General features: G+C 47.2%; 2 protein-coding genes across 2 annotated transcripts; one reads left to right on the top strand and one right to left on the bottom strand.

Annotated features, from left to right (window-relative positions):
- Positions 1-7,638: 7,638 nt before the first annotated feature.
- On the top strand, positions 7,639-10,810 carry LOC103647484 (abscisic acid 8'-hydroxylase 3). The gene is made up of 8 exons (XM_008672015.4): positions 7,639-8,050; positions 8,155-8,473; positions 8,639-8,794; positions 8,930-9,280; positions 9,384-9,462; positions 9,582-9,688; positions 9,787-9,905; positions 10,377-10,810. Exons 1-8 carry the CDS (start codon positions 7,824-7,826, stop codon positions 10,531-10,533), a joined length of 1,515 nt encoding a protein of 504 aa, XP_008670237.1. The 5' UTR covers positions 7,639-7,823; the 3' UTR covers positions 10,534-10,810.
- Positions 10,811-20,005: 9,195 nt separating this feature from the next.
- Positions 20,006-24,204, bottom strand: LOC103647483 (heat stress transcription factor B-1). The gene is made up of 2 exons (XM_008672013.4): positions 23,419-24,204; positions 20,006-21,062 (listed from the first exon to the last, which is right to left on the bottom strand). Exons 1-2 carry the CDS (start codon positions 23,644-23,646, stop codon positions 20,394-20,396), a joined length of 897 nt encoding a protein of 298 aa, XP_008670235.1. The 5' UTR covers positions 23,647-24,204; the 3' UTR covers positions 20,006-20,393.
- Between the last annotated feature and the right edge of the window lie 440 nt (positions 24,205-24,644).

The raw sequence follows: 24,644 nt of genomic DNA, 5'->3' as shown, positions 1-24,644 counted from the left end.
GATCGTTCTTCGACAGCACCGAGAGCCCGTCTTCTAAAGTTGGGAATCCGAAGCTCTTGCTCATCTCCCGACAGACAGAAATCTCCTTGCTGTCAGGGAGACAATACAAAAAGTCTTCTTCTCCACTGCCATTGAATATTAACGCCCCCTTTGGATACTTCAGTTTTTGGGCGTAGCGCTGGGCCTCTTGCTCTTCTTTTTCTGATAGTTTTTTCCCCGAAGCATGACGAATAATATAATCACGAACTTTGGAGGATGCTTCGGGGGCAATGACGCTGATTTCTTCAGCAAAAGTTGGCTTTGTTATTTTTTCTTCCTCAGTTTCCAAGGATTTTATCTTCGCGGGCTCTGAGGACCCAGCTTCGGCTTCAGTTTCTTGCTCTGGAGCTTTAGTATCAGAAATTTCAGTTGTTGTTTCAGGAATGGCAGCAGCCTTCTTCGGAGGTGTGCTTGAAGATTTGATTGTTTCCAGTACATCTAGCACATTAGCCATTCTCTTTCTTTTCGGAGTTACTGCTGGCACTTTTTGATTTTTTACTGTCTCAACATTTGCTGCAGGACTCGCAACTTCAGATGTTTTTTCTTCAGTTGGTTTTTTCACTTTTTCCATTTTTTCTGTGGATAGCGCTTCGGCCATTTCTTCGGTTTTTGGTAGCAAAATCTTCGGTTCTTCCAATTCTATAATTGTTGGCGCTTCGGCCATTTCTGCAACTTCTGGCAGCAAGGTTGGTTTGGTTGGCTTTTTAGCCTCGGTGGCCGAAGAAGTTTCTCCGGTAAACTCAGGCACCGAAGCTGGTTCAATATAGCGCGGCCGATGTGTGAGGACCTTTATCTTCTTTCTTTTCGGTTCTGGCTCGCTAGGAGCAGTTGCAGCTTCTTCTTTTGCAGAGGTTGTGTTTTTTCTCTTCTGCCTTCGAATGGGATAGCAATAGTCAGGGTAGACAAACCCGATTGCATCAAATACCCGATTCAGCCTCTTCTTTTTTCGGCCTCCGAAGGCTGCTGACATTGCAGTATCTTCGGCCTTCGAATAAGCCCCAAGCAGTTCATCACTTAAATTTTCAATACTCTTTAACCAGTCATCATCTGGCTCAACGAATTTATCTCCGAACTTAAAAGTGTACTTCAGCCTGATAAGTCCACCTTCGTCGGCCTCCTTTATGGTTTCCTGCGGCATTTCCCATTTCTCCGCGAGCGGCCATACCCTGAAGGCAATGTGCTCTTGTACTAAATCTCTAGTTCCAATAAAAGAACAGATAACGCCGAAGGCTCTTTGGCATTTTTCGGCAGCTTCATTCATTTCAACCTTCGGCCTCCGAAGGCCGAAGCTTTGCCAAATAGGGCGCATAATTACACCCTTGATATCTTCTCGTGCTGACAGGTCATTCTTCACATAAAACCATTCTGTCATCCAGTCTCCGGGCCATCTCTTCCGAAAAGTTGGCACGGGACAGCTTGACCCGGACCGAGAAACGAAACTGTAGCAGCCAAAATTATTGTGATACTGTTCCTTACCCCAAGGTTTTGTTTCGTATGATAATTCGTGTATATTGCAGAAGCTTTTTGCATCAGGCTTCAGACCTTGGCTTCTCACGGCCCACACGAAGATATTCAGCCTTATGATTACCTCGGGGGTAAGTTGATGAAGATAGACTTCGAAGATTTTCAGCACCTCCACGACGAAGCTGCTCAAGGGAAATCGCAGTCCAGCTTTCAAAAAGCTTCGGTACACTACGACTTCATTCTCTTCAGGGTGTGGACAAGTTTTTTCCCCTTCGTCGGCCCTCACAATGGACAAATCCCGGAAATACCTTCCTCTCATGTTGACCAGATGATTCTCTTTGATAGTTGATTTACCATAAACTGAATGGCTTGGTCGCCAGGGACGATCTTCGGAGTCTTCACCACCACTGTCCACATCATAACTGTCACTGTCACCAGTATCTTCAGACAAACCTTCCAGAATCTCCTTAGTGATTTTTTCTGTATTGGTCTTTGACATCGCTATAAGAAACCCCAAGTTTTTCTCTTCGTCGAGGCTCAGCTTCATCTTAGCAGCAGCCTTCTTATCTTCAGACATCTTCGGAGGCACTAAAAAACTATTTTCAAAGCTGAAGCTTCAAAACTAAAAGCTTAGCAAATCTTAGTGCACAAGAGCTAAAAATTGAGTGAGCGGGAGCAGATGGCCAGAGAGCGTGTCAAATGAGTTTGCGGTATGACCGTATTTATACGCCAAATGCGTTGAAAATTGACAGACCCCGCTTGTCAGTGAATGTTGCTATTCTAGCAAAGGGAAGGTGTTTTTCGGACCTTCGGCGTAAAGCCTTCGTCAATGTCGCAATCTAAATTTATTATTTTAAACAAATTAATATTGCGAGGGGCTACTGTTGGGGGCCTTCGGCTTCCGAAGGTCCTCAAAAACAGGATTTAACAGTATTTCTGGAGTATAATGTGTGAACAGGTATCTTCGGACACAAGTCGGCATCACAGTAGACCAGAATAATACGAAGGTTGATACAGCGCCGAAGGTGTGAGCAGGAAAGCTTCGGCGTGGCAACAAAAAGCGAAACCGACTTAAAGATGAAAAGGCTATTTAGACCTCGATAGATTACTATAGAATCATTATCAAGTGTAAAGGGCATGAATGTAATTTTGTATGGGTTGTGCCCCGTGCCTATAAATAGGTGAACAGTACCCACGTACTGTTCACGCTGACTTGGCATTCACTTTTGCGTCGTCACGCTTGTACTTTCATTTCCTTCAAGTTGAAGGTACATCTGTAATTCAATATTATTTCTGTTTATATATAATAATAATATACAATTATCTATGTTATCCTTTATATTTCTTACAATTCATTCTTCGTCGCTATATAATGTATTTATGAAGGTACGCCCTTCATAACCTTCGTCCGAAAACCATTATATCCTAAGGGGAATAATGCTTCGTAGGACGAAGGATTTAACCGATTAACATTTTCTATGTTGCCTTGTTCTTATAGCATTTGAGAACAAGTCCCCAACAAGTCCCTATCCCTATCCCTGTCCCTCTGCCTGCATGGACAATCACGCACAGTTTGATCCGTACCAAGTTGCAAAGAGGTCGGTGCCCGCCGGATGCTGATCGCCGATCATGGAACTGTTCGGTCACCATCATCACGTTCACGCCATTGGCAGCTTGCACGGTCGTTACAGTGCATGTTATCTATCACCTATTGCAAGCGCGAAAAGGGCTATTTCGGAGCGATGGAGCCATACATACATGGCCCGCGCCGCGACCTGGACGGCCGGCCGGCGGCAGCGGGAATACGCGGACGGCGACGGTGAGGCCCATCCGGCGCCGGCGGTCCTCCATGCGCCGACACGGGGCCCAGGGCTGCCGTACGTCACGCAGCTTGACGCGACCCCCGCGGCTGGGTGCCTGGGTCGGTGGACCGTAGCGCCGCGCCGTGGCCACTCCCCTCCGGCCGGGCGCGGCAAGTTGCACCGCGGATCGGATAGTGTGCCTGCCGTGTGCGCTATCGGGGCCCCAGATGGCGGACGATCGACCGCTCGGCGACGGCGCCTCGGGCCTCGGCCGTCAGCATGACACGAGGGGGCGTGCCTCGGGCCTCGGCCGATGTGACGCTGTCTGGTCTCTGGTGTTGTCGCGGTCGTTCATGTATGCACCCGCGTGCGGGGCGGGGCTATCTGTCCGTCCGACCTGACGCCGCGGCGCGCGGGAAACCCAGTTGCCATGGCGATCACGGCGTCGTCCACCAGCACGCGCACTTACGCCGCAATAAATCCCGAGAGACCGAGACCCACGACGGGCTGTTCTGGAGCGACCTCAATCGCGACCGAGCGGATCCGCGCGACGGCGACGTTGATCGGGAGCGAGAGCGACTGGTGGTGGAACACCCACTGGTGCGCTGGCCCAGGATGGCAGTGGCCGGCACGCGCACGCGACATGCATGGGCAGGCACTTCCAGCTAAGCGCCAACGGCTGGCCTGAAAGAGTCACGTCGAGGAGGTCGACCATGCACGCCGATCAGCACACGTCATCTCAATTCTCATCTCATCTCACAGCCGTGTCCATGCGAGCCGCGGTCGAATCTCAGGTGCTGTGCACTGAGCTTTCCGGAGAAAGTAGTTACTGTACCATTAGCTGCCAAGTTGCATTGGGGGCCGATCGAGAGTGATCTTGATCCATCTATATTCTACTGTCTCTTCATCGATGCTGGGGCTGGGGCGGAGTAGAGCTTATTCAGCTTGTTACGTTCGTGACAATGAGAGATAATATCATAAGCAGAACTAACGATCATCACATCTATCAAAGGTGACCATTTAAGCTCAGGTACGTATATAGGTAGTTTAAGACAGTAGAACTTGGTCCACACGAACAATGACTTAAGAAGAAGAGGGTGGATTCTGAGTATATAGATACATAAAAGGACGAAACAGTTAATACATGCAAGGGAAGAAAATTGTGTTTTTTTCCACATGTTTCCCCTGGTTACAAAATTATCTTTGACACGAACTGTGTGCGCAAACTGTCCTTGATCCTATCGTGTGTGTGGTGATGGCCGAGACACGTTCGCGCGCTCGCTAAACCGAAGAACCACGCTGGGATACATCTGCTTCAAGATGCACCACAGGGCACAGCTGCAGATGTCTGTCGCCTTGTAATTAATTCCGCGGAAAACGAAACATATATCGCCACGCCAAGTCCAAGCTAGTAAGTATGATCGCGCAACACTACTGTCTGCATGCGTGCGTGAGCATTATATGCTGCAGCTCCAAGTTGCGTAAGAGTTCCAGAACGTACACGTCCGTGGTGTGGACAACAAACAGATACGCGCGCATTGGCCTGAACATAGTATGCGCGGTCATGCAAAAGCAATGCAAGGGAAGAGCACCTTCAGATAGATAAGGAGTAGATGGTAGGACGTACTAGTGCCATCGTTCTCGTCACTCGTCACAATTTCGCGATCGCCCATATAGAGAACGAAAGCCGTCAAAACGTTACAAATCCATGTGTTTCTCGAAGCAGTTTGTGCATGGCTTCTCACCCGAGTCGGTCTGCTCTGCCAACAGTGGAGCGGAAGCCACTGGTGTGTTCTTGAACAAAGGGACACATCTTGTTTGTGTGTGTGCTCGCCGCCGTGAAAACGACCATACCATCCAACAATGGCATTCGCATATCTTGTAGGTACTACCAGTTGCTAGCTGTCACTGCAGGCGCCGACGACGACTGGCTGCAGCCCCAGCTACTAGCAGGCCGCTCGCGACACTACGTACGGTGTTCCTAGTCAATTTGCGAGGCATGCATGCGTGCACGCCACCGACGACGGAGCTGCGCGCCAATAGGTTCTCGCACGTCGCGAGCGGTTCACGTCCTGGAACAGGGGGCCGGGTGTGTCAACGGACGCGCGGGGAGGCAACCGTGCAGTGCAGTTGAGAGCCTGAGAACCCTCTGGAAACTAGCCCGCCCGACCTGGCTGGCCCCGACGACGACGTCGACCCACACCACCACACCAGGTCGCGCATGGAGGAGGCCCCATGCATCCGCAGCTGGAACTCTCGGGAGCCTCCACCTGGCCGACCCGATCTCGCGCAGATACGAGAGGGCCGGTGATGGCCCTGCCTCCGGGGCTTTTTTGCTCGTCCTCATGATTGGCGGCCCCCGCCTGCGCCTGGTGGAGAGCCGGAGCCGGAGACCACACGACAGCCCCAGCTGGCGCCCCGCGGGCACCGCCGCCGAGGTCGCGCGCATGCATGCCCGGCTGCGACCTCGCCCGTCCTGGCGCCGAGGACAAGGGTCGGCCAACGGGGGCAAGGGACCCGGGGTGTCGCTGGTGCGTGCGACCTGTCGAATAGTATAGTAACCTGTACAACTGCAGGCTGTTTGCTTGCGCATTGGTCAGAAGATATCAGATGGTCAGGACGTCGGGACGTGGTGATTTCTTTTTCATTTTCCGAAGATATCAGATGGTGTTTGTTTCCGGATACACAAAGTGCTACTACATTCGACCAAAAACACTTGATATTTAGTAGCAAGACCAAGCAAACCTAGACTCTGTTACTAGGCTAATAGTTAGTTGCTAGGGGCTTGTTTAGTTCTGGGGACTAAAGATTGGTCATTGGTCCCTCTATGTTAGTTTCATTTAATTAGTAACTAAATTGACAAATAGTATGATTAAAACAGAGACTAAAAGTCTCTAGTCTCTTGAGGGACGACAAAAAACCATATTAATTATATTTTTTATTCCTCATTTATTTCAGTTGCGCTAATGATGTGAGAATGGTAAGGGACATTTTAACTTCTTATAAGTCATTTAATGCAGTTCGAATAGTTTAGTCTCTGTGTAGGGACCAAACTTTAATCCTTGGAATAAAGGAAAAGAACCAAACGGACCCTAAAATTAACTAAAGTGTGTTAGGATGTGTCCTTTGGACTGTTCGTTGTTAGATTAGTTCATGTTGTAATCCTATACCTTGTGTGGTTATCTTAATAAATCCACGAGAAATTGTTAGGAATCGCCTAGGAACGGGTCGATACATTCCCCTATATATATATGAAGTAGTACGACCGATTTAAAGACACAACAATCAACCTATCAAACCACTTTTACCTTATCCACTAGATCTAGGAATAGTTTAGCCTTAGCTATAGTTTTCTAACCTCAATCTTTATCTCTCTTCAGCCTACGTCGTCTAGAGGCGTCTTGGGTGGTACGCGCTCCTAAGACAACCATAGGATTTCTTCTTACCGACGTGATCCCTCTCGGGAGGAGAGATCTATGTTTTGCAGGAGATTTTCGAAGCCCTTTGCATTCTCGCGAATGGTTCGCCGCCTCCACGTGGACGGTCCGCGGGCCCGCAGGGAAGAGCAAAGCTCTCTGCACAGTCGCGGACGGTCTGGTCCCATACTGCGGACGGTCCACGCACCCATAGAAAGATCTCTAAGGTCTCGTTTCCCACTAACAAGATCTAAGGATCATTAGTGTCAGCCTAAAAAGATGTCAACATAGAGCTAACTATTATACATATGGACGGGCTTAGAGGTATGCTACAGAGATCCTTATATTGCTCTTATGTCCACCCTAACTTGTCAAAACAATACTTTTTATATGTGTGGTCAATATAAAAGCATATCTGAAATATGTAGAACAAAAAAAAAAGGAACGTAAGGATTATGTTGGAGCACGAGGAAGATCTATGCGATTCCAAAATATTCCCCTGTTTATAGTTTTATATAAAGATCGCAGTTCTAACTTGTATATACAGTACCATTTTCTATTATTAACTTCTATAAACTTGTATATATATCGTTTAGCAACGTCTTAACTATATACGAAATCATTTCTGGTTAATATAAACAAAAAAAAATCTTATGATGGTAAATTGTACAAATTTCTACAAATTGATGGTTTAAAGACAGAAATGTTTGGTATTGGACAAAACTAAAGCAACAACCTATTAGAAATGGAGAGAGTATGAGCTTAAAATTGTGCTGCCCGAGCCCGACAAAGCTAGCTCAAGCTTAGGCAGGATAAGAACTTATCCTCCCGCGGCAGCATGCAGGTCTTGACAGACTTGCCAGCGTGGCGCTCCTTCTATAAATACCAGGCAAGGCGTTGCCTCGACCTCCACCATTCGGAAGATCCATCCATCAAAGATTTTTCTTCTCGGTCCCTCTCTCTCGTCCGTCCTAGCCACCAGCACATAACAAAGCAGGCAGGCAGGCTCATACAGTACGCTCAAAGCGGAAACAGAGCGAAGAACTCAGCAGGACAGTCAGCTGCAACCGCAACTGGTCTGCTTGTCAGCAGGATCAGTTGGATGGCCTTGTTCTTCATCCTTGCTTGCACCCTCATTTTTGTAGCCATCGCCTCCTACGCCCAGTACGCGCGCTGGCAGAAGGGGAAAGGCCGCCTCGGCGGCCATGAGAAGGCTTCTTCTTCCTCCTCGAAGCTGCCTCCTGGCTCCATGGGCTGGCCTTACCTCGGTGACACCCTTCAGCTCTACTCCCAGGACCCCAACGTCTTCTTCGCCTCCAAACAGAAGCGGTTAGTACGCCGTACCCGTACCGTACGTTGGCGATTCATGCGGCGCCGCTGTGTCGTCCATCTCCTTCCTTTGCTCACTCTCGCCTGCTCCCTGGCTTGTGCAGGTATGGCGAGATCTTCAAGACGCACCTTCTGGGGTGCCCGTGCGTGATGCTGGCGAGCCCGGAGGCGGCGCGGTTCGTCCTGGTGACGCAGGCGCACCTGTTCAAGCCGACTTACCCTCGGAGCAAGGAGCGCATGATCGGGCCGTCGGCTCTCTTCTTCCACCAGGGCGACTACCACCTCCGGCTCCGCAAGCTCGTCCAGGGCGCGCTCGGGCCCGACGCGCTGCGCGCGCTCGTTCCTGAGGTCGAGTCCGCCGTGCGCTCCACCCTCGCTGCCTGGGACGGCCAGGTCAGGAGCACGTTCGACGCCATGAAGACGGTAAGCAATTAATTGAGCAACGTGTGCATATATGCTCGCGTGTAGGTTTCGAAGCATGCGTGGGCGTGGCCAATGGTGTCCGTAATGATGTCAACACAATATATATCGGATGATGCTGAGAACATTATTGCCTGCCGGCTCGATCTGTTGCTACGTTTATTCCAGCTGTCGTTCGATGTGGGCATCCTGGCGATCTTCGGCGGCGGCGGGCTGGACGAGCGGCGCAAGGCGGAGCTGAGGAAGAACTACTCCATCGTGGAGAAGGGGTACAACTCCTTCCCCAACAGCATACCCGGGACGCTCTACTACAAGGCGATGCAGGTGAGGCACGCATCAACAACTCATCAACTGATCTACTAGCAGCTTCGTTCTGGCGCGCGTTCCCCGTACGTCCTACGCGCCTTGGCAACGACATGCAGTACCCTGACACGCACCGTCCCACGCACTACACTGTAGGCGCGGCGGCGTCTGCACGGCGTGCTGATCGACGTGATGCGCGAGCGGCGGGAGCGCGGCGCGCCGGGCACCGACCTGCTGGGCTGCCTGATGCGGTCCCAGGGTGACGACGACGGCGCGCGGCGGCCGCTCCTGACGGACGACCAGGTCGCCGACAACATCATCGGCGTGCTGTTCGCGGCGCAGGACACGACGGCCAGCGCGCTGACCTGGGCCGTGAAGTACCTCCACGACCACCCGAAGCTGCTGGAGGCCGTCCGGGCGGAGCAGGCGGCGGTACGCGAGGCCACCGGCGGCGGGAGGCGGCCGCTGACGTGGGCGCACACGAGGAGCATGGCGCTGACGCATAGGGTACGTACATTTGGCGTTTTAATTTTAATTCTGTCTCTGTTCTCAAGTTCCCAACCAACCATATGTATCATTCTCATGCATCCGTCGTCCCCCGTACGTCCAGGTGATTTTGGAGAGCTTAAGGATGGCGAGCATCATCTCGTTCACGTTCAGGGAGGCCGTGGCCGACGTGGAGTACAAAGGTACGCACGCGGCACGCATGCGGTCGGCGTGGGGCTACGTCGCCGAATTGAAGAGGCGCCCCCATTTTTCTTTAATAATTCTGACTCGTGTTCCTTGTATTTCCTTTGGCATGTTGTAGGGTTCCTTATCCCCAAGGGGTGGAAGGTGATGCCGCTGTTCAGGAACATCCATCACAGCCCGGACTACTTCCAGGATCCACACAAGTTCGACCCTTCTAGATTCCAGGTACGTACGCACAGTGTATTGTATCTTCGTTCACCAGATATATTATATATATATATATAGTTGAAAGTCTAACAAATACGTTGCAAATGTATGCACAGGTGGCGCCGCGGCCGAACACGTTCCTGCCATTTGGGAGCGGCGTGCACGCGTGCCCCGGGAACGAGCTGGCCAAGCTCGAGATGCTGGTCCTCATCCACCATCTGGTCACCGCCTACAGGTGCGTTCGTCTCTCCTCGCACACAGATTCGCTTTTGTCCTTGTGGACCAGAACGTACGACACATTGGCTGGTGCCACGCCGCCATCGGCCACCACTACTCAGCTCCCCTAGCTAGCTCTCACATCATACATGATCATCCAAATCTCCGGTATGTATGTATGTATGCGTGCATCGAATCGATCATATATGTGCTCCTATACCATACACTGTGGGTCCCTCGAAATGTACGTCTTCAGTCTTCACTAGGCTCGATCGCTGTCTTCTTGCACGACGACTGCTCGATCTCCTTTGCTATACTACGGACGGGCATCATCAGCATCTCACCTCAGCTATGGCAATACTTTTGAGTTGTTTACTGATCTTACACTGAGACTACAGCAGTTTCAGCACGTTGTTTATTCATTACCTAACTAGCTTACACTGAGAATACTAATTAAAGTGGCGCGTGTGCATGCATGCTTTGTTTGCAGGTGGGAGACTGTTGGATCCAGCGACGAGGTCGAGTACAGGCCGTTCCCCGTGCCCAAGCAAGGCTTGCCTGTCAGATTATGGAGAGAAAGCAGTGCGGCGGTGGACAGAAATGGCCGCCATGAGACCGATGACGATGTGGAGGACATAATAGTTTGACCCTTAAACTAGCTAGCTAGGCATTAATTTAACCAAGCTAGCTAGACAGGTTTTTGTCTTTGCTAGCTAGCTCTCGCCAGCTGCCCTCCTCTTCTCCTCGATCAAATTATTACCTTGAGGGGGAGAAGAAATGGCGGCTTTTCTCTTTCCGTTTCCTTCTCGCCTTTCTTCCCTGATAATGATGAAAAATGTAAGATATGCAGATACCAATGATCATTGTATCATTGAGATATATCTATATATATAGTCACCCGAAACAGGGAGCTAGCGGTATTAATTGCCCCTTCCGATCTACTCCCTCCGTTTCTTTTTATTAGTCGTTGGATAGTGCAATTGCACTATCCAGCGACTAATAAAAAGAAACGGAGGGAGTACCATTTTGTGTCGTCGTAGGTGCAAAATACATGCCTTGTTGTGCAACCAAGTGCTCAAACTTCTACCTGCATTGCATATCTTCCACACCTTAGCAAACCAACCAATGCTTCATTCCATTTCAATTGCTGCCTTGTATGAAAGTGTTGCATATTTCACAAAACTGACGTCACTTACCATCTAGTAGATGGATCAAAGGGTATTTATACCTCCGCTACCTCCCCAACAAATAGTTTAGAAATCATATGCATTGACTCTCATCCAAATAGAACACAAGCTCCATCTAGCTCTAAAAAGCTTTCCAACCTTTCCCCATCATTCTAATGTAATTCTTATTTTTTCGTAAGTGAGCTTGCCAACCTAAGATTCAACTCCTAATGCACTTGGTTTGTGTTCAAGCAAACATCTTGCATATAATACTCTTGATGCAAGAGCTCCTAGACAGTTAGATGTCATCTACTGAAGCATTACAACCTCTTGTGTGTACTTTTGGGAAGTTTGTACTCAACCTAAAAATTTAGTAAGAATACTCAAGCTAGAGACTTGTTCTCTTTCCTTGAGAAGAGGACGGAGTTTGGTAAAACCTGAACTTTGATTTATAGATATAGGTGAAAATAAAACCATACCTAAATATAGAAGTTGTGCAATAGAATTTGAACTTGCATCGTCAAATGATCTTGAATGACAAATAGTCAAAACAAAAGTCGTAGAACAAAATCCATGAATGACCATTCAAGTGCTCATACTATTCATCTATTTATTATTTATAAGGTCGAGTTCCTGTATAGCCTTGTGCGAAATTATATTTTCACACCTCCTTTTACAAAATAACCTTTCACATTCGGGTGTATACATTTTCGACGTTTTGTTATACATACGTACCACACAAATCTTTCAGTCGAGCTGAGGCTTTTTTGGGCACTACTTTTAAACGAATGTCTCCATATTTTTCGTTATCGTGAAACTACGCTTCGCTGCATCTTTAGGATTATCCGCTTTCAACACGCCCCAGCTGGACGAAATTCAACAAAGCAGATTGACAAAGGTTTGAGGATCAAAGTCATAATCCATTGGACCATTTCAATCTTCATATCCCGAAACTGTCCCAAAACAATAACTAGAGCTTGTTTTTATTATCTTAGGCCTTCGACCAGAAACCTTATCCTCAACATTAATCCCTGACGAGATTAGTTTATTTTCTATATCAAGCTACGAAGGGCTCCAAGTTGAATACTCGAGAAACGCATCCCTTTGAGTTTTTTTTATGAAAGACAAATACGTAAAATTAAAATACGCAAATTACAAATAGACACATTTGCATTTTGGGATAGAATGGCAGCATGTGCGTTGTGTACTTCACTCTCGATTGGCAAGCTATTCCGATTATATAAAGAGGGAAAGAGTACTTGAGTTGCCCGCAGTAGTCCCTTGCGCCTACAAGTTGTTGCCTCGAGATCTACCTGTAAAGCTTTTCATGCTTCGGACTAGCTCGAGCGCTTTGTTGTTTATCCGTACTTTCGTTTTTAGGCCTTGTTCGTTTGTGCCGGATTGGTGGTTCGAAACGATTCCTAACCGGATTCCATATTAAAATATAGGCATTTTCCGTACCATTTTAATTTCATAAATTAACATTATGATGATGACATATAATAGATAATCAAACATAGATAACATGATCTCAAAAGTATCCATAGCAATATGGATCATGAGAACACAAAGCATATTAAGCATGTAAATCATATAAATAAAATAAGCATATAAACATGGTTCATGGATTATTGCGGAACAACTGGAAATAAACATATAATAATATAAACAGGATGACTGTAAAATTAAGACAGACAGATATAACATACTATAATACGATAGAGCAAAGCTACATACGACATATATAATATGCAGAATATAAAACTGTAATGAACTGAATTGATCATACCCTCCCATGCGCTCCGAGGATCCTGATCCTTGTCCAACTTCTCTTGTCATCCGATCGAGATGAAGACACCAAGAACCAGCGATGAAGACAACGATAGACGTTGGGCAGTCGCGAAGACGCTCCCCAAAAACCTAATTGCCGATCCCCCGTGCAAGGTCTCGAACGGCACCGGCTTTGGAGGCACCTGCCCTCTCGCTTCTCTGTGCGCGCAGAGTCACGAGATGGAAATACCCTCACTCGGCGGCTGGATTGTGAGACTGAAAGTGTTTCTCGCTTGTACCGAGTGACAGGGGTGCTCCTCTATTTAACCTCTCGCAGAGGGAAGCTGAAGGAGAAAGGTCGCCGAGTCACGCCAAGAGTCGGCCAGCTCTAGCCGAGTTATGCCATGAGTCGGCCAGCTCTTGCCGAGTCACGCCATAAGTCGGTAGCTGAAGGAGAAGGGTCACTCGGCTGGCTGATGAAGAGACAGGGTCACTCGGCTGACGAAGAGACAGGGTCACTCGGCTGACGTACGCGGTTAGTGAGTGCTAAAAATTAACACAACCACACCACGCCCGCTCGCCTGCCTGCCTCGCCTCGCCTCGCCTCGCCACGCCCGGCCCGGCCCGGCCGGCGGCGGCGGCGCGCGCGCGCGTGTGGCACGCCCTTGTCCATTTCTTGACTTCTCAAGTTAAGTGGAATAAATCCCACCATATAAGTCAAGGCAAAAGACCCTTGGACTTCCAATGTGGTACTATTGGTATTCTCCACCATTACACACCATAGAGTTTATTCAATAAATGGGCCAAGCCCATAAAAGATCCAACAATCCCCACCAAACTCTAGGGTTTGTAATGATGAAGTATCAGAATCACAATCCTTTGATATACCAGTGTTTCGATGGAGACTGTTAAGTTGAACATCCATCTAGAATAAGAGTTTCACTCATTCACAACTGAACAATGGACTATGCCTTGAATTGACAGTTTTGTGCGAAATAAGATTCACTCAAATCCTTTGCTGATACTAGGCTGCAAAAGGGTATTCCCGCTGTTTAGAAGCATATAAGTCACACTTCAGTGCCTTTCATGAGTATTTAGGGATTACCCAAGTCCCATAGACTGTGACTAGCAGTCTGACTCATATAGGTGTATTCCTCTTAAGATGTTCTGTAGGACAACATCTCACCTTTATAAGACTCTTGGAATACATTAAGGTAAAAACCATCCTGCCTTACAGATAGGAAAGATGTGCATCAGAAATGAGTTAAAGAAGGGATCTTTCCTCACAATCTACTCCTAGTTTGTTTCTCCACTCTACTTCACGGGATCTCCGATCACATAGAGCAGGTTACCACTAGAGTAGATCTCACATGGGTCTCATACCCATTTCCCTCGATGCACTTTCTATCACATTGCGTGATAGACCCTTAGTAAATTGATCTGCCAGATTATTTGATGTGTGGACATAATCCACAGTTATAACTCCGGAGTTTTTCAACTTTCTGACAGATTTCAATCTCTTCTTAACATGCCTTGTAGACTTCATGTTATTCCTAGAACTGTTAACCTTTGTAATCACCGTTTGGTTGTCACAGTTCATGGAAATAGCCGGTATCGGTTTTTCAACTACCGGTAAGTCCAACAGGAAATCACGAAGCCACTCGGCCTCAGCCCCAGCAGTGTCTAATGCTGCGAGTTCTGCTTCCATTGTAGACTTCGTTAAGATAGTCTGCTTGCAAGACTTCCAGGAAACAGCGCCACCTCCAAACAGAAACACATATCCGCTTGTGGCATAAAGCTCATCAGCATCAGAAATCCAGTTGGCATCACAATAGCCTTCCAGCACTTTTGGGTTTCCGGTATAATGAATATCGTATGTCATAGTACCTTTCAAATACCGCAACACTCTCTCAAGAGCACGCCAGTGATCATCTCCTGGTTTCGACACAAACCGACTTAGCTTACTCACAGCATAAGAGATGTCTGGCCTTGTTGCACTTGCTAGGTACATGAGCGAGCCAATGATCTGGGAGTATGTCAATTGATCCCTTGCTATTCTCTGATTCTTTCTCAATAGCACGCTAGGGTCATAAGGTGTTGGAGCAGGATCACAGTCACTAAAACCAAAGCGACTCAATACCTTTTCCACATAATGGGATTGTAACAGAGTTACCCCACCATCAGCTTCTCTAACAAGCTTGATGTTTAGAATGACATCAGCCTCTCCCAAATCTTTCATCTCGAAATTACTCGATAGAAGATTTTTAACTTCCTCAATCACATTGAGATTTGATCCAAAGATCAAAATGTCATCAACATAAAGGCACAGCATAACAGACTCACCCCCACCATACTGATAGTATACACACGTGCCAGATTCATTTACAACAAAGCCAGCTGCTGTAAGAGTATTATCAAATTTTTCATGCCATTGCTTAGGTGCTTGTTTTAGGCCATACAATGATTTTATCAACCTTCACACTTTGTTCTCTTGACCATCCGCAATAAACCCTTCTGGCTGATCCATATAGATCTCCTCATCCAACTCTCCATTTAGGAAAGCTGTCTTAACATCCATCTGATGAATGATAAGACCATAAGAGGCTGCCACGGCTATTAATGTGCGAATTGTAGTCAATCGAGCCACTGGTGAGTAGGTATCAAAGAAATCTTCACCCTCCTTTTGGGTATATCCTTTGGCCACAAGCCTTGCCTTGTACCTCTCAATTGTACCATCAGGCCTAAGCTTTTTCTTGAAGATCCATTTGCAACCTATAGGTTGACAACCATAAGGACGGTCAACGACCTCCCAAGTTCCATTAGACATAATAGATTCCATCTCACTCCTTACTGCTTCCTTCCATAAGTCAGCATCAGGAGAGGAATATGCCTCACTAATGGTAGTTGGTGTGTCTTCCACAAGGTACACTATAAAGTCATTACCAAAGGATTTTGCAACCCTCTGTCTCTTGCTCTTTCGAGTGACTATAGTGTCATCCTCCTCAGGGATGTGCACGTGAGAATCCTCAGCATGATCTATAGGAATCGACAGTTCGTGTTCATGGGGAATTATAGTCTCATGACTTGTATCACTAGGTGTATTCTTCATGGGAAACTCATTCTCAAAAAATGTTGCGTCTCTTGATTCCATGATAGTATCAACATACATATCAGGCACATCGGATTTTATAATTAAGAACCTATACCCAGTGCTGTGAAAAGAGTACCCAAGGAATACACAATCAACAGTTTTAGGCCCAAGTTTACGCTTTTTGTTGATTGGCACATTCACTTTAGCCAAGCAACCCCAAGTGCGCAAATATGAGAGATTTAATCTTCTCTTTTCCCATTCCTCAAATGGAGTGATCTCTTTGTTCTTTGTTAGAACTCTATTCAGGACATGACATGCTGTCAAAATCGCCTCACCCCACCATGCCTTGGATAATCCCGCTGTACTCAACATGGCATTCACCAAATCTGTTAGAGTGCGGTTTTTCCTTTCAGCAATCCCATTGGATTGTGGTGAGAATGGCGGTGTCCTCTCATGAATAATACCATGTTCCACGCAGAAATCATCGAACACATTAGAGAAATATTCTCCACCTCGATCAGACCTTAACCGTTTTATTTTCCTCTCAAGTTGGTTCTCAACTTCAGCTTATAGGCCTTAAAATAATTGAACGCTTCATCTTTTGTTTTTAAGAGATACACATAACAAAATCTAGTGGAGTCATCTAAAAAATTGAGAAAGTATCTTTTACCACCTTTGGTCAAAATTCCATTCATCTCGCACAGATCAGAATGAACAAGTTCTAGAGGTGCCAAACTCCTCGCCTCAACAGCCTTGTGAGGCTTGCGGGGTTGTTTTGATTCAACACACACATGGCACTTAGACTTTTTGACCAAGTTAAATTTAGGAATTAAATTTATATTTGCTAACCGCATAAGACAGCCAAAGCTTGCATGACAAAACCGTGAATGCCATAAATCTGACTCATCAGAAAAATTAACAGAATTCACCAGTTTATTACACACATCATGCAGTGATAAGCGGAACAAGCCTCCGCAATCATATCCTTTACCAACAAAGGTACCATGTTTCGACACAACACATTTATTAGACTCAATAACAACTTTATATCCATCTCGACATAGCATCGAAGCGCTAACGAGATTCTTCTTGATAGAGGGCACATGCTGCACGCTCTTCAATGGCACCATCTTTCCCGAAGTAAACTTCAGAATGACCGTACCAACACCAAGAACATGAGCACGCGACCCATTTCCCATCAACAAGGCGCCAGACCTCCCGACCTGGTAGGAAGTGAACATAGAGGCATCAGCACACACATGAATGTTTGCACCCCCATCCTCCACTCAGGTGAATTACAGACTGAAAGAACAAATGGTAAAGAATTACCATACCCAGATGTTCCTCCTTCAGTTTCAGTGGTTACAACATTAGCTGATTTCTTGTCTTGAGTGAACTTGCGATCAGGGCACTCTCTTGCCCAATGTTGATCACTGCCACAGACAAAGCATCCTCCCTTTCCCTTGTTATTGTTGTTCTTCTTTTTAAACTGTGCTGTTTGAACAGGTTTATTCGCGTTCTCTGGTTTGTTCTGGTTTTTCTTCTTGATAAACTTGCGGAAGTTTCTCTTCTGCACCACATTAGCAGTAGAGGTCTCAACACCTTTTCCACTGTCCTTTGTTCTAGCCCTTTCCTCAACATCAAGAGTACCAATGAGCTCTTCCACATTGAACTCTTGTCTCTTATGTTTGAGAGAGGTAGCAAAGTCCTTCCAAGAAGGTGGTAACTTGGCGATTATACCGCCAGCCACAAACTTGTCAGGCAAAGGACAAGGAAAAAGTTCGAGTTCCTTAGCTAGTGCCTGAAACTCATGAGCCTGTTCCACTACAGATCGGTTCTCAACCATCTTGTAGTCATACAGCTGCTCCATAAGATACAGCTCGCTACCAGCGTCAGTTACTCCAAACTTTCCGACAAGTGCATCCCACAGCTCTTTCCCTGTGGGAAGGATGATATAGCTTTTCTGAAGTTTTGTATCCAGTGCGCTAATTACTGCTCCTCGAAAGAGGTTGTCTTCAGCCTTAAACTTAGCCTCACCCTCAGGAGGTAAGTTTGCAGGCTTGCCCTCAGCGGCATGAAAACAAGACATTGCAGTTAGCCACAATTCCATCTTAGCTTTCCATATCAAGAAGTTTTTACCATCAAAAGGATCAGGCTTTAGCACAGCAGCAAAACCTCTGACAGAAAAATGCCTAACATTAGGTTTTTGGATTGTTAGAAATATAGGCATTTTCCGTACCATTTTAATTCCATAAATTAACATTATGATGATGACATATAATAGATAATCAAACATAGATAACATGATCTCAAAAATATCCATAACAATATGGATCATGAGAACACAAAGCATATGAAGCATGTAAATCATATAAATAAAATAAGCATATAAACATGGTTCATGGATTATTGCGGAACAACTGGAAATAAACAGATAATAATATAAACAGGATGACTGTAAAATTAAGACAGACAGATATAACATACTATAATACGATAGAGCAAAGCTACATACGACATATATAATATGCAGAATATAAAACTGTAATAAACTGAATTGATCATACCCTCCCATGCGCTCCGAGGATCCTGATCCTTGTCCAACTTCTCTTGTCATCCGATTGAGATGAAGACGCCAAGAACCAGCGATGAAGACAACGACAGACGTTGGGCAGTCGCGAAGACGCTCCCCAAAAACCTAATTGCCGATCCCCCGTGCAAGGTCTCGAACGGCACCGGCTTTGAAGGCACCTGCCCTCTCGCTTCTCTGTGCGCGCAGAGTCACGAGATGGAAATACCCTCACTCGGCGGCTGGATTGTGAGACTGAAAGTGTTTCTCGCTTGTACCGAGTGACAGGGGTGCTCCTCTATTTAACCTCTCGCAGAGGGAAGCTGAAGGAGAAAGGTCGCCGAGTCACGCCAAGAGTCGGCCAGCTCTAGCCGAGTTATGCCATGAGTCGGCCAGCTCTTGCCGAGTCACGCCATAAGTCAGCAGCTGAAGGAGAAGGGTCACTCGGCTGGCAGACGAAGAGACAGGGTCACTCGGCTGACGTACGCGGTTAGTGAGTGCTAAAAATTAACACAACCACACCACGCCTGCAGGCTGCCTCGCCACGCCCGGCCGGCGGCGGCGGCGGCGCGCGCGCGTGTGGCACGCCCTTGTCCATTTCTTGACTTCTCAAGTTAAGTGGAATAAATCCCACCATATAAGTCAAGGCAAAAGATCCTTGGACTTACAATGTGGTACTATTGGTATTCTCCACCATTATACACCATAGAGTTTATTCAATAAATGAGCCAAGCCCATAAAAGATCCAACATTCCAAAGCTTAAAAAATATATTTATTGCAGTGGCTGAAAATATATGATTTAAGATAGCTTTAGTTAATTTATTTAGAAACAAAAGCAATAATTCGGATTGGTCATGTCGTCTTTGGTAATAGAAATATAAGATAAAATGCAAATAGCGTTTGTTTGGCTGCACAATAATCAACTTCATCCGTCCTAAAATAGTACTTCGTTTCTCATTTATATTTTGTTTGACTTTTTTACACTAAATTTGATCAACTCATTTTATTTAAAAATTTATAATTATTAATAATTTTTATGGTGAAACAGTTTATAATATAGTTTAGGTATGGTTTTGATTTTTTTCCAAAAAAATAGAATAAGACGAGCCGATCAAATTTGATATAAAAAAATTTGATATAAAAAAAAAGAATTATAAATTGTATGGAGAGAGTATTTGTTTTAGCACTTAGATTTAATGTCTATATTAAAATAGATGGTGATAAATATATATACACGTATATCACATATTGTATGAATTCACTAATTATCTAAAATGAATTTTAATTTGAGACAGACGATGTATGTATAGATTAGAAATGAGTTGGGATGGTTAATTGTCCACTCCAATTTCTGCCAATCCATATAAATTTCTCTCTATCCTAAAATACTAGTCGTTTTAGCTTTTGATTTTTATGTTTGTATTCAAATTAATAAAGATAAACCTAAACACATATATAAAAAATATACATCAAATATTGTATGGACCTAGTAATGAACTAAAAGGAATTTTCATTTGAGACGGATGAAATATATGATGTATTAGAGTGCAGCCAAACAAATACTAACAGATTAACAAAACATATAAAAACGATAATATTCCATTCCAAACATATGGGCTTGTCTTTCTAGACCGTCTACTCATCCGGTCATCCCTAGTTCCCTACTTTCAATCTTGCTACCTCCAAATCATCCCATAATTAACTTTTAACATGCGTTACGGTTATCTCCTGTGCCCTGTGTTCTGCCTTCACAGTTTTACCACAGCACTGGAATTATCCTTGCCATCAACCTCACCTTGGATGACAAATACAAACACGCACAAAAAGCATCCACGACTCGAACATGCGCTCGCTGTAATAAAGCTGTCACACGGCCGGCCGTGGCGCATCAGTTCCAACCATACCTTACCTTAATTCCCGCCGCCGCACCGCCCCGGGCCCGACGACGGGACGCCGATCCACGGCTCGCCGATTCTGATCATCTTAATGGGCCGCTCGCTGGCCGCCGCCTCCTCGCACCGGGCCCTCTTCCTTGCGGCATCCGTGAGGAGTACGCCGAACAGCTTCACGCTCTTCCCCTCCTCGCCGCCGCGCTCTAGCTGGCTGACCATTGCGCGGCGCGGCGCGGCGTCGTCACCGGCACCCGCTCGCACGTCTTCCTGCATGAGCAGCCCAAGGTCGAGCTGCCGGACGTCGAGGAAGCGCGAGAGGAAGCCCAGGAGCTCCTCGCAGTGCCGACGCGCCTGCGCCAGCTCGGTGGACAGCGTGCGGTTGTCCTTCTTGAGCTGCTCGTTCTCGCTGGTCAGGTCGTCTGTCCGTGGCGGCGACGATGCCGACGAGGAGCTGCGCTCGTTGCCAGCGCCACCGGCACCGCCACCGCCAGACGTGGTGACCGACGCGGGAGGCGGAAGGGGCAACGGCGGAGGGAACGCGGTGTTCACGACGCTGCCGCCGCCGTACTTGGATGGCTGCGGCGTCGTTGACTTGCGGCGACGGATGCCGGACAGGAGGCCTTGCTCGCCTCGCCGGAAATTCTCGTTCGCGAACTCCCACCGGTCCGGCACCACCTTCCGGAAACCCTGCATGGATTGTCGCCATCGACGTAAGTGGAAATGTGGAATGCAGATCCATGCTAAAAAAAAACAGCGGCAAAAGTGATCAAATGTGCAGCATTCATCACTGTCCCATTAAGCAGGCGGCAGGCCCCTAACCAATTCTTGTTTTGTCTAAGACGACAATTTCAGAGACGGAATAAAATCGTGTGCAAATCTGTACTTATATGAGTAAACATTTGATACGTCCCTGATATATTATACGGTACATGTGAGGCGTGCACTAGCAAATAAATCATTGTTGACCGTTTTATTAATGGAGACACGCACAACGCCACCTCCGTGGCTCCATCACAATGTCTAGGTTAGTTAGATCTTCCGGAGCCAGACACAGTAATAGGTTAACAAAGATTCGCACCTCTCTACAATATATAGTATGTTACTTTTTTGTAGATAATAAGTATGTGTTTAGCTTGACTTTTGGTTTTGCCTTTTGCTCCCTAAAAGCTAAAAGCCATATTAAAGGCCTGAATCGAGAAACCAGTTTTTTTTTTCTTTCTAAAAGCAAACTTTCTCTGAGTGCAAAATTGAAAGTGTTTTTTACCTGTTTTTAGCAGCTTGCAGATGCAACCATAAAAATATATATGAAAGAACTTTGAACGACTTTTAGTAGGTTCTACCTACCAAATGGTTTAAAATTTTAAACAGCTCACAGCCCATAACATCTTTTTTTTCACAACTCACGGCTTACAATGGTTTTTTTCACAGCTACGACCTAAACCAAACCGACTCTAAATATCTTGGGTAATAAATGAACTGAAACAAAAGAAAAGTAACTACAAAGTTTTAAAAAGTTTGAAATAGGATGCGTGTCTCTGTACGTTTTGAACAAAACAAATCTCCTATACAATTTTTTTTAAAAAAAATATTAAAGGCTGTAAACGATTTCAAATAAAGAAGTTATTAATTGTAAACAGCAAACATGCATGCAGCATGGATCGAGCACTACAGTTTTTTTACTATACGAACATTTAAGGTCAGAATTATATAAACTCTGAACTGCAGAATCTATAAACTAAAACACATATTTTGGCCTATCTCCTAAAATTATTTTTTGCTAACAGTGTTACCTATACTACTTTGAATAGAACATGTTGCTCGCAGTGTCAGATACCGCGCGTCGCCTTCGCTTTTTCTTTTTAGACATTATTCACGGAAGCTAGCTCCCCATCTAACTATATAGATGGAATAGTTGAATGATGATGGACCGGTGAGAACAAAAAGAAACCAGCTGTGCGTGTGAAGCTTTGACTGTGGGAGTGGGCAAGTCGTCGTCACATACTCACATCATGCGTCTCCGTACAAGACTCAATCGCTTGCGCGCATGTTCGGTTGTTTGGCTACAATAAATCTCCCATTCATTCATTCTAACTTCAAAATCAATTTATTTATTGACCCGATTTCTGAGCCCAACTAAAAGGCAACAAAAGGTCAGTATATATATTCGCTGGGTGCCTTGCATTGGACGATGATAATATTGCTTGTTCAGCTAGCTGCTAGCATATACACACACGTCCAGCAGTTCCTAGCTAAATTAGCTTCTAGTAGTAGACCACACGCATAGAAGAGCCCAGAAAGGCTCATCCACGCGCGCGAAGCTTCCTTGAGATTCCTAACTGTTCCATTGATAATCGACCGCAGGCGCACTAGAACGCTGTGGCGTGTCAGGCGCGCGCCTAATTTGCTTTGCTTTGCTTTGCTTATTCCACGGAACAGCTCCCACCTCGCAGTCGCAGCACCTTTTTGCGCGCGTACGTGTTGCTGCTAGGTGTATCGCGACGAGGACGAATGAAGCCACCACTTCCTATACTACTAATTAAACGCGTACTCTGATTGACTGTCTGCTGTACCATGTTGTACATCTCGAAGCAAAGGTCACACAGGTGACAGGTGGCGTAGTACAGGTGTTGTGCTACGTGCGTAGGGGTACACTACACACACCGGGAAACGGAAACCGATAGCCAGGTCGTTGCACAAACGACACAAGGAAAGGAAAGGAAGAAGCCCTGGCCGCCGCCTTGCTCAGTTTCTACGTTTCGACCGGCGGCCTTACGTTACGTGTACGTCTCCTCGCTCGCTCTCGGAAGGTTGTGGAAGGTTTCTAGACTCGCCGACCACACACGCACGTTCGGCAACTCTCTGACGACGACGCCGGTCGAAAGGCTTTCTTCTCCCATCAGTTTCGTTGGACATAAACAAAAGACACACACACAGATCGAACCAAAGCAGACCTTTGTTTTATGAGGCAGCTATCTAGTCTAGTCATCAACTGAACAGAGAACAGATGATGTATAGATGGAGGAGTGTACGTAGTAGTACTCACGTAGGTGTTGAGCTGGCGGACAAAGGAGGAGAAGTTGCAGTGCTTGAAGTGGAGCGGGAGGAGGTCGCGCGCCAGCTCCACGGGCTTCCACACCACGAAGGAGCGGCCTTGCTCCGCCCACGAGATCACCTCGTCCGTGCCCCGCTCCTCCACCATCTGGTGCGTCTTGCTCAGGAACGGCGCCGGCCCGCTCCTCGACGCCGCCGCGGTGGCGCCTTCCTCCACCATCTCTCGCTCGGCGCCGACGATTAACTATTAATAACTGGCTGCCTTGATTATTGCACGAATCTCGCTCGCCTGCTAGTACCTAGTATGTATATATGTGGTTGTTGTGTAGCCTACTACTACCTACAAGGAGGAGGAAGAAGAGGTGGCTAGCTAGCTAGTAAGAGTCTGCGGCGGCGGCGGCGGCCGAGAAGAGCAGGAGGGCGGTGAGGAACTCCCAGCCCCAGACGTAGAACCCGGTCACGACCGCCCTCCGCCCGCACCCGCCCGCCTCTACTCCCATGTAAGCGCCTGCGCCTGCGCCGCCGCCGCGGCCCGCTTCGGTGTGTGCTCTCCGCCCTGGCGTGTCGCCGCTTGTCTGGGGAGGGAGATGAGTCGCTCGCCCCGTCGCCTCGGGCGATTTAAAGGATGGAATGGCTTTGCGGCGATAGACCAGCGAGGCGGTTGCTTTCGTCTGGCAGCGTGAGCTGCGACTATTTCTTCGCGCGGGTCAGTCTTGTGTGTTTCTTCGGTATACGTACGTTAGTACGTATGCTCGCCCTTTCAGCCGCTCCGGTCCGAATAGAAGCTTCCACAGCTGGCAGTGGGCGCGACCCTGTACCCCTCCCACCGTGAACCGAGTCAAAAATCGTCGCGCGCGAGCGGGGCCCGCCGCTCCTGGCCTGGTAGCCTCGCGGTGGGACGGGTGCACGGCACGCAGAAGAGGGCCCGCGCGAGCGCCTCCCGCGGTCGAGGACGAGTTGAATGTCCTTTGGGTCCGCGCGCACCGTACCGTGGCCGCAGTCCGCGCGTTCCAGAAAACCCAAAGACCCACCACCGGTGGCTTGCGCGCTCGTTTGCACTCCCACTGCGGCGCCACATCTTGCTTCCACGGACGTCGTCGCCCCAACCCAGAAGTTGGATGGGTTGGTGGTGGGTGGGCAAACGCGAAGTCCGTCCCTACTACACGTACGCGAAATTCTCGGACTACGAAGAACGAGAGAGGCGCACGCGCCGTCGGT

The sequence above is a fragment of the Zea mays genome, chromosome 2 (genome assembly GCF_902167145.1).
Source record: "Zea mays cultivar B73 chromosome 2, Zm-B73-REFERENCE-NAM-5.0, whole genome shotgun sequence".
NCBI classification, from domain to species: Eukaryota; Viridiplantae; Streptophyta; class Magnoliopsida; order Poales; family Poaceae; genus Zea; species Zea mays.
Note: the sequence above shows the minus strand (reverse complement) of the source record. Positions and strands in the feature narration are given on the sequence as shown.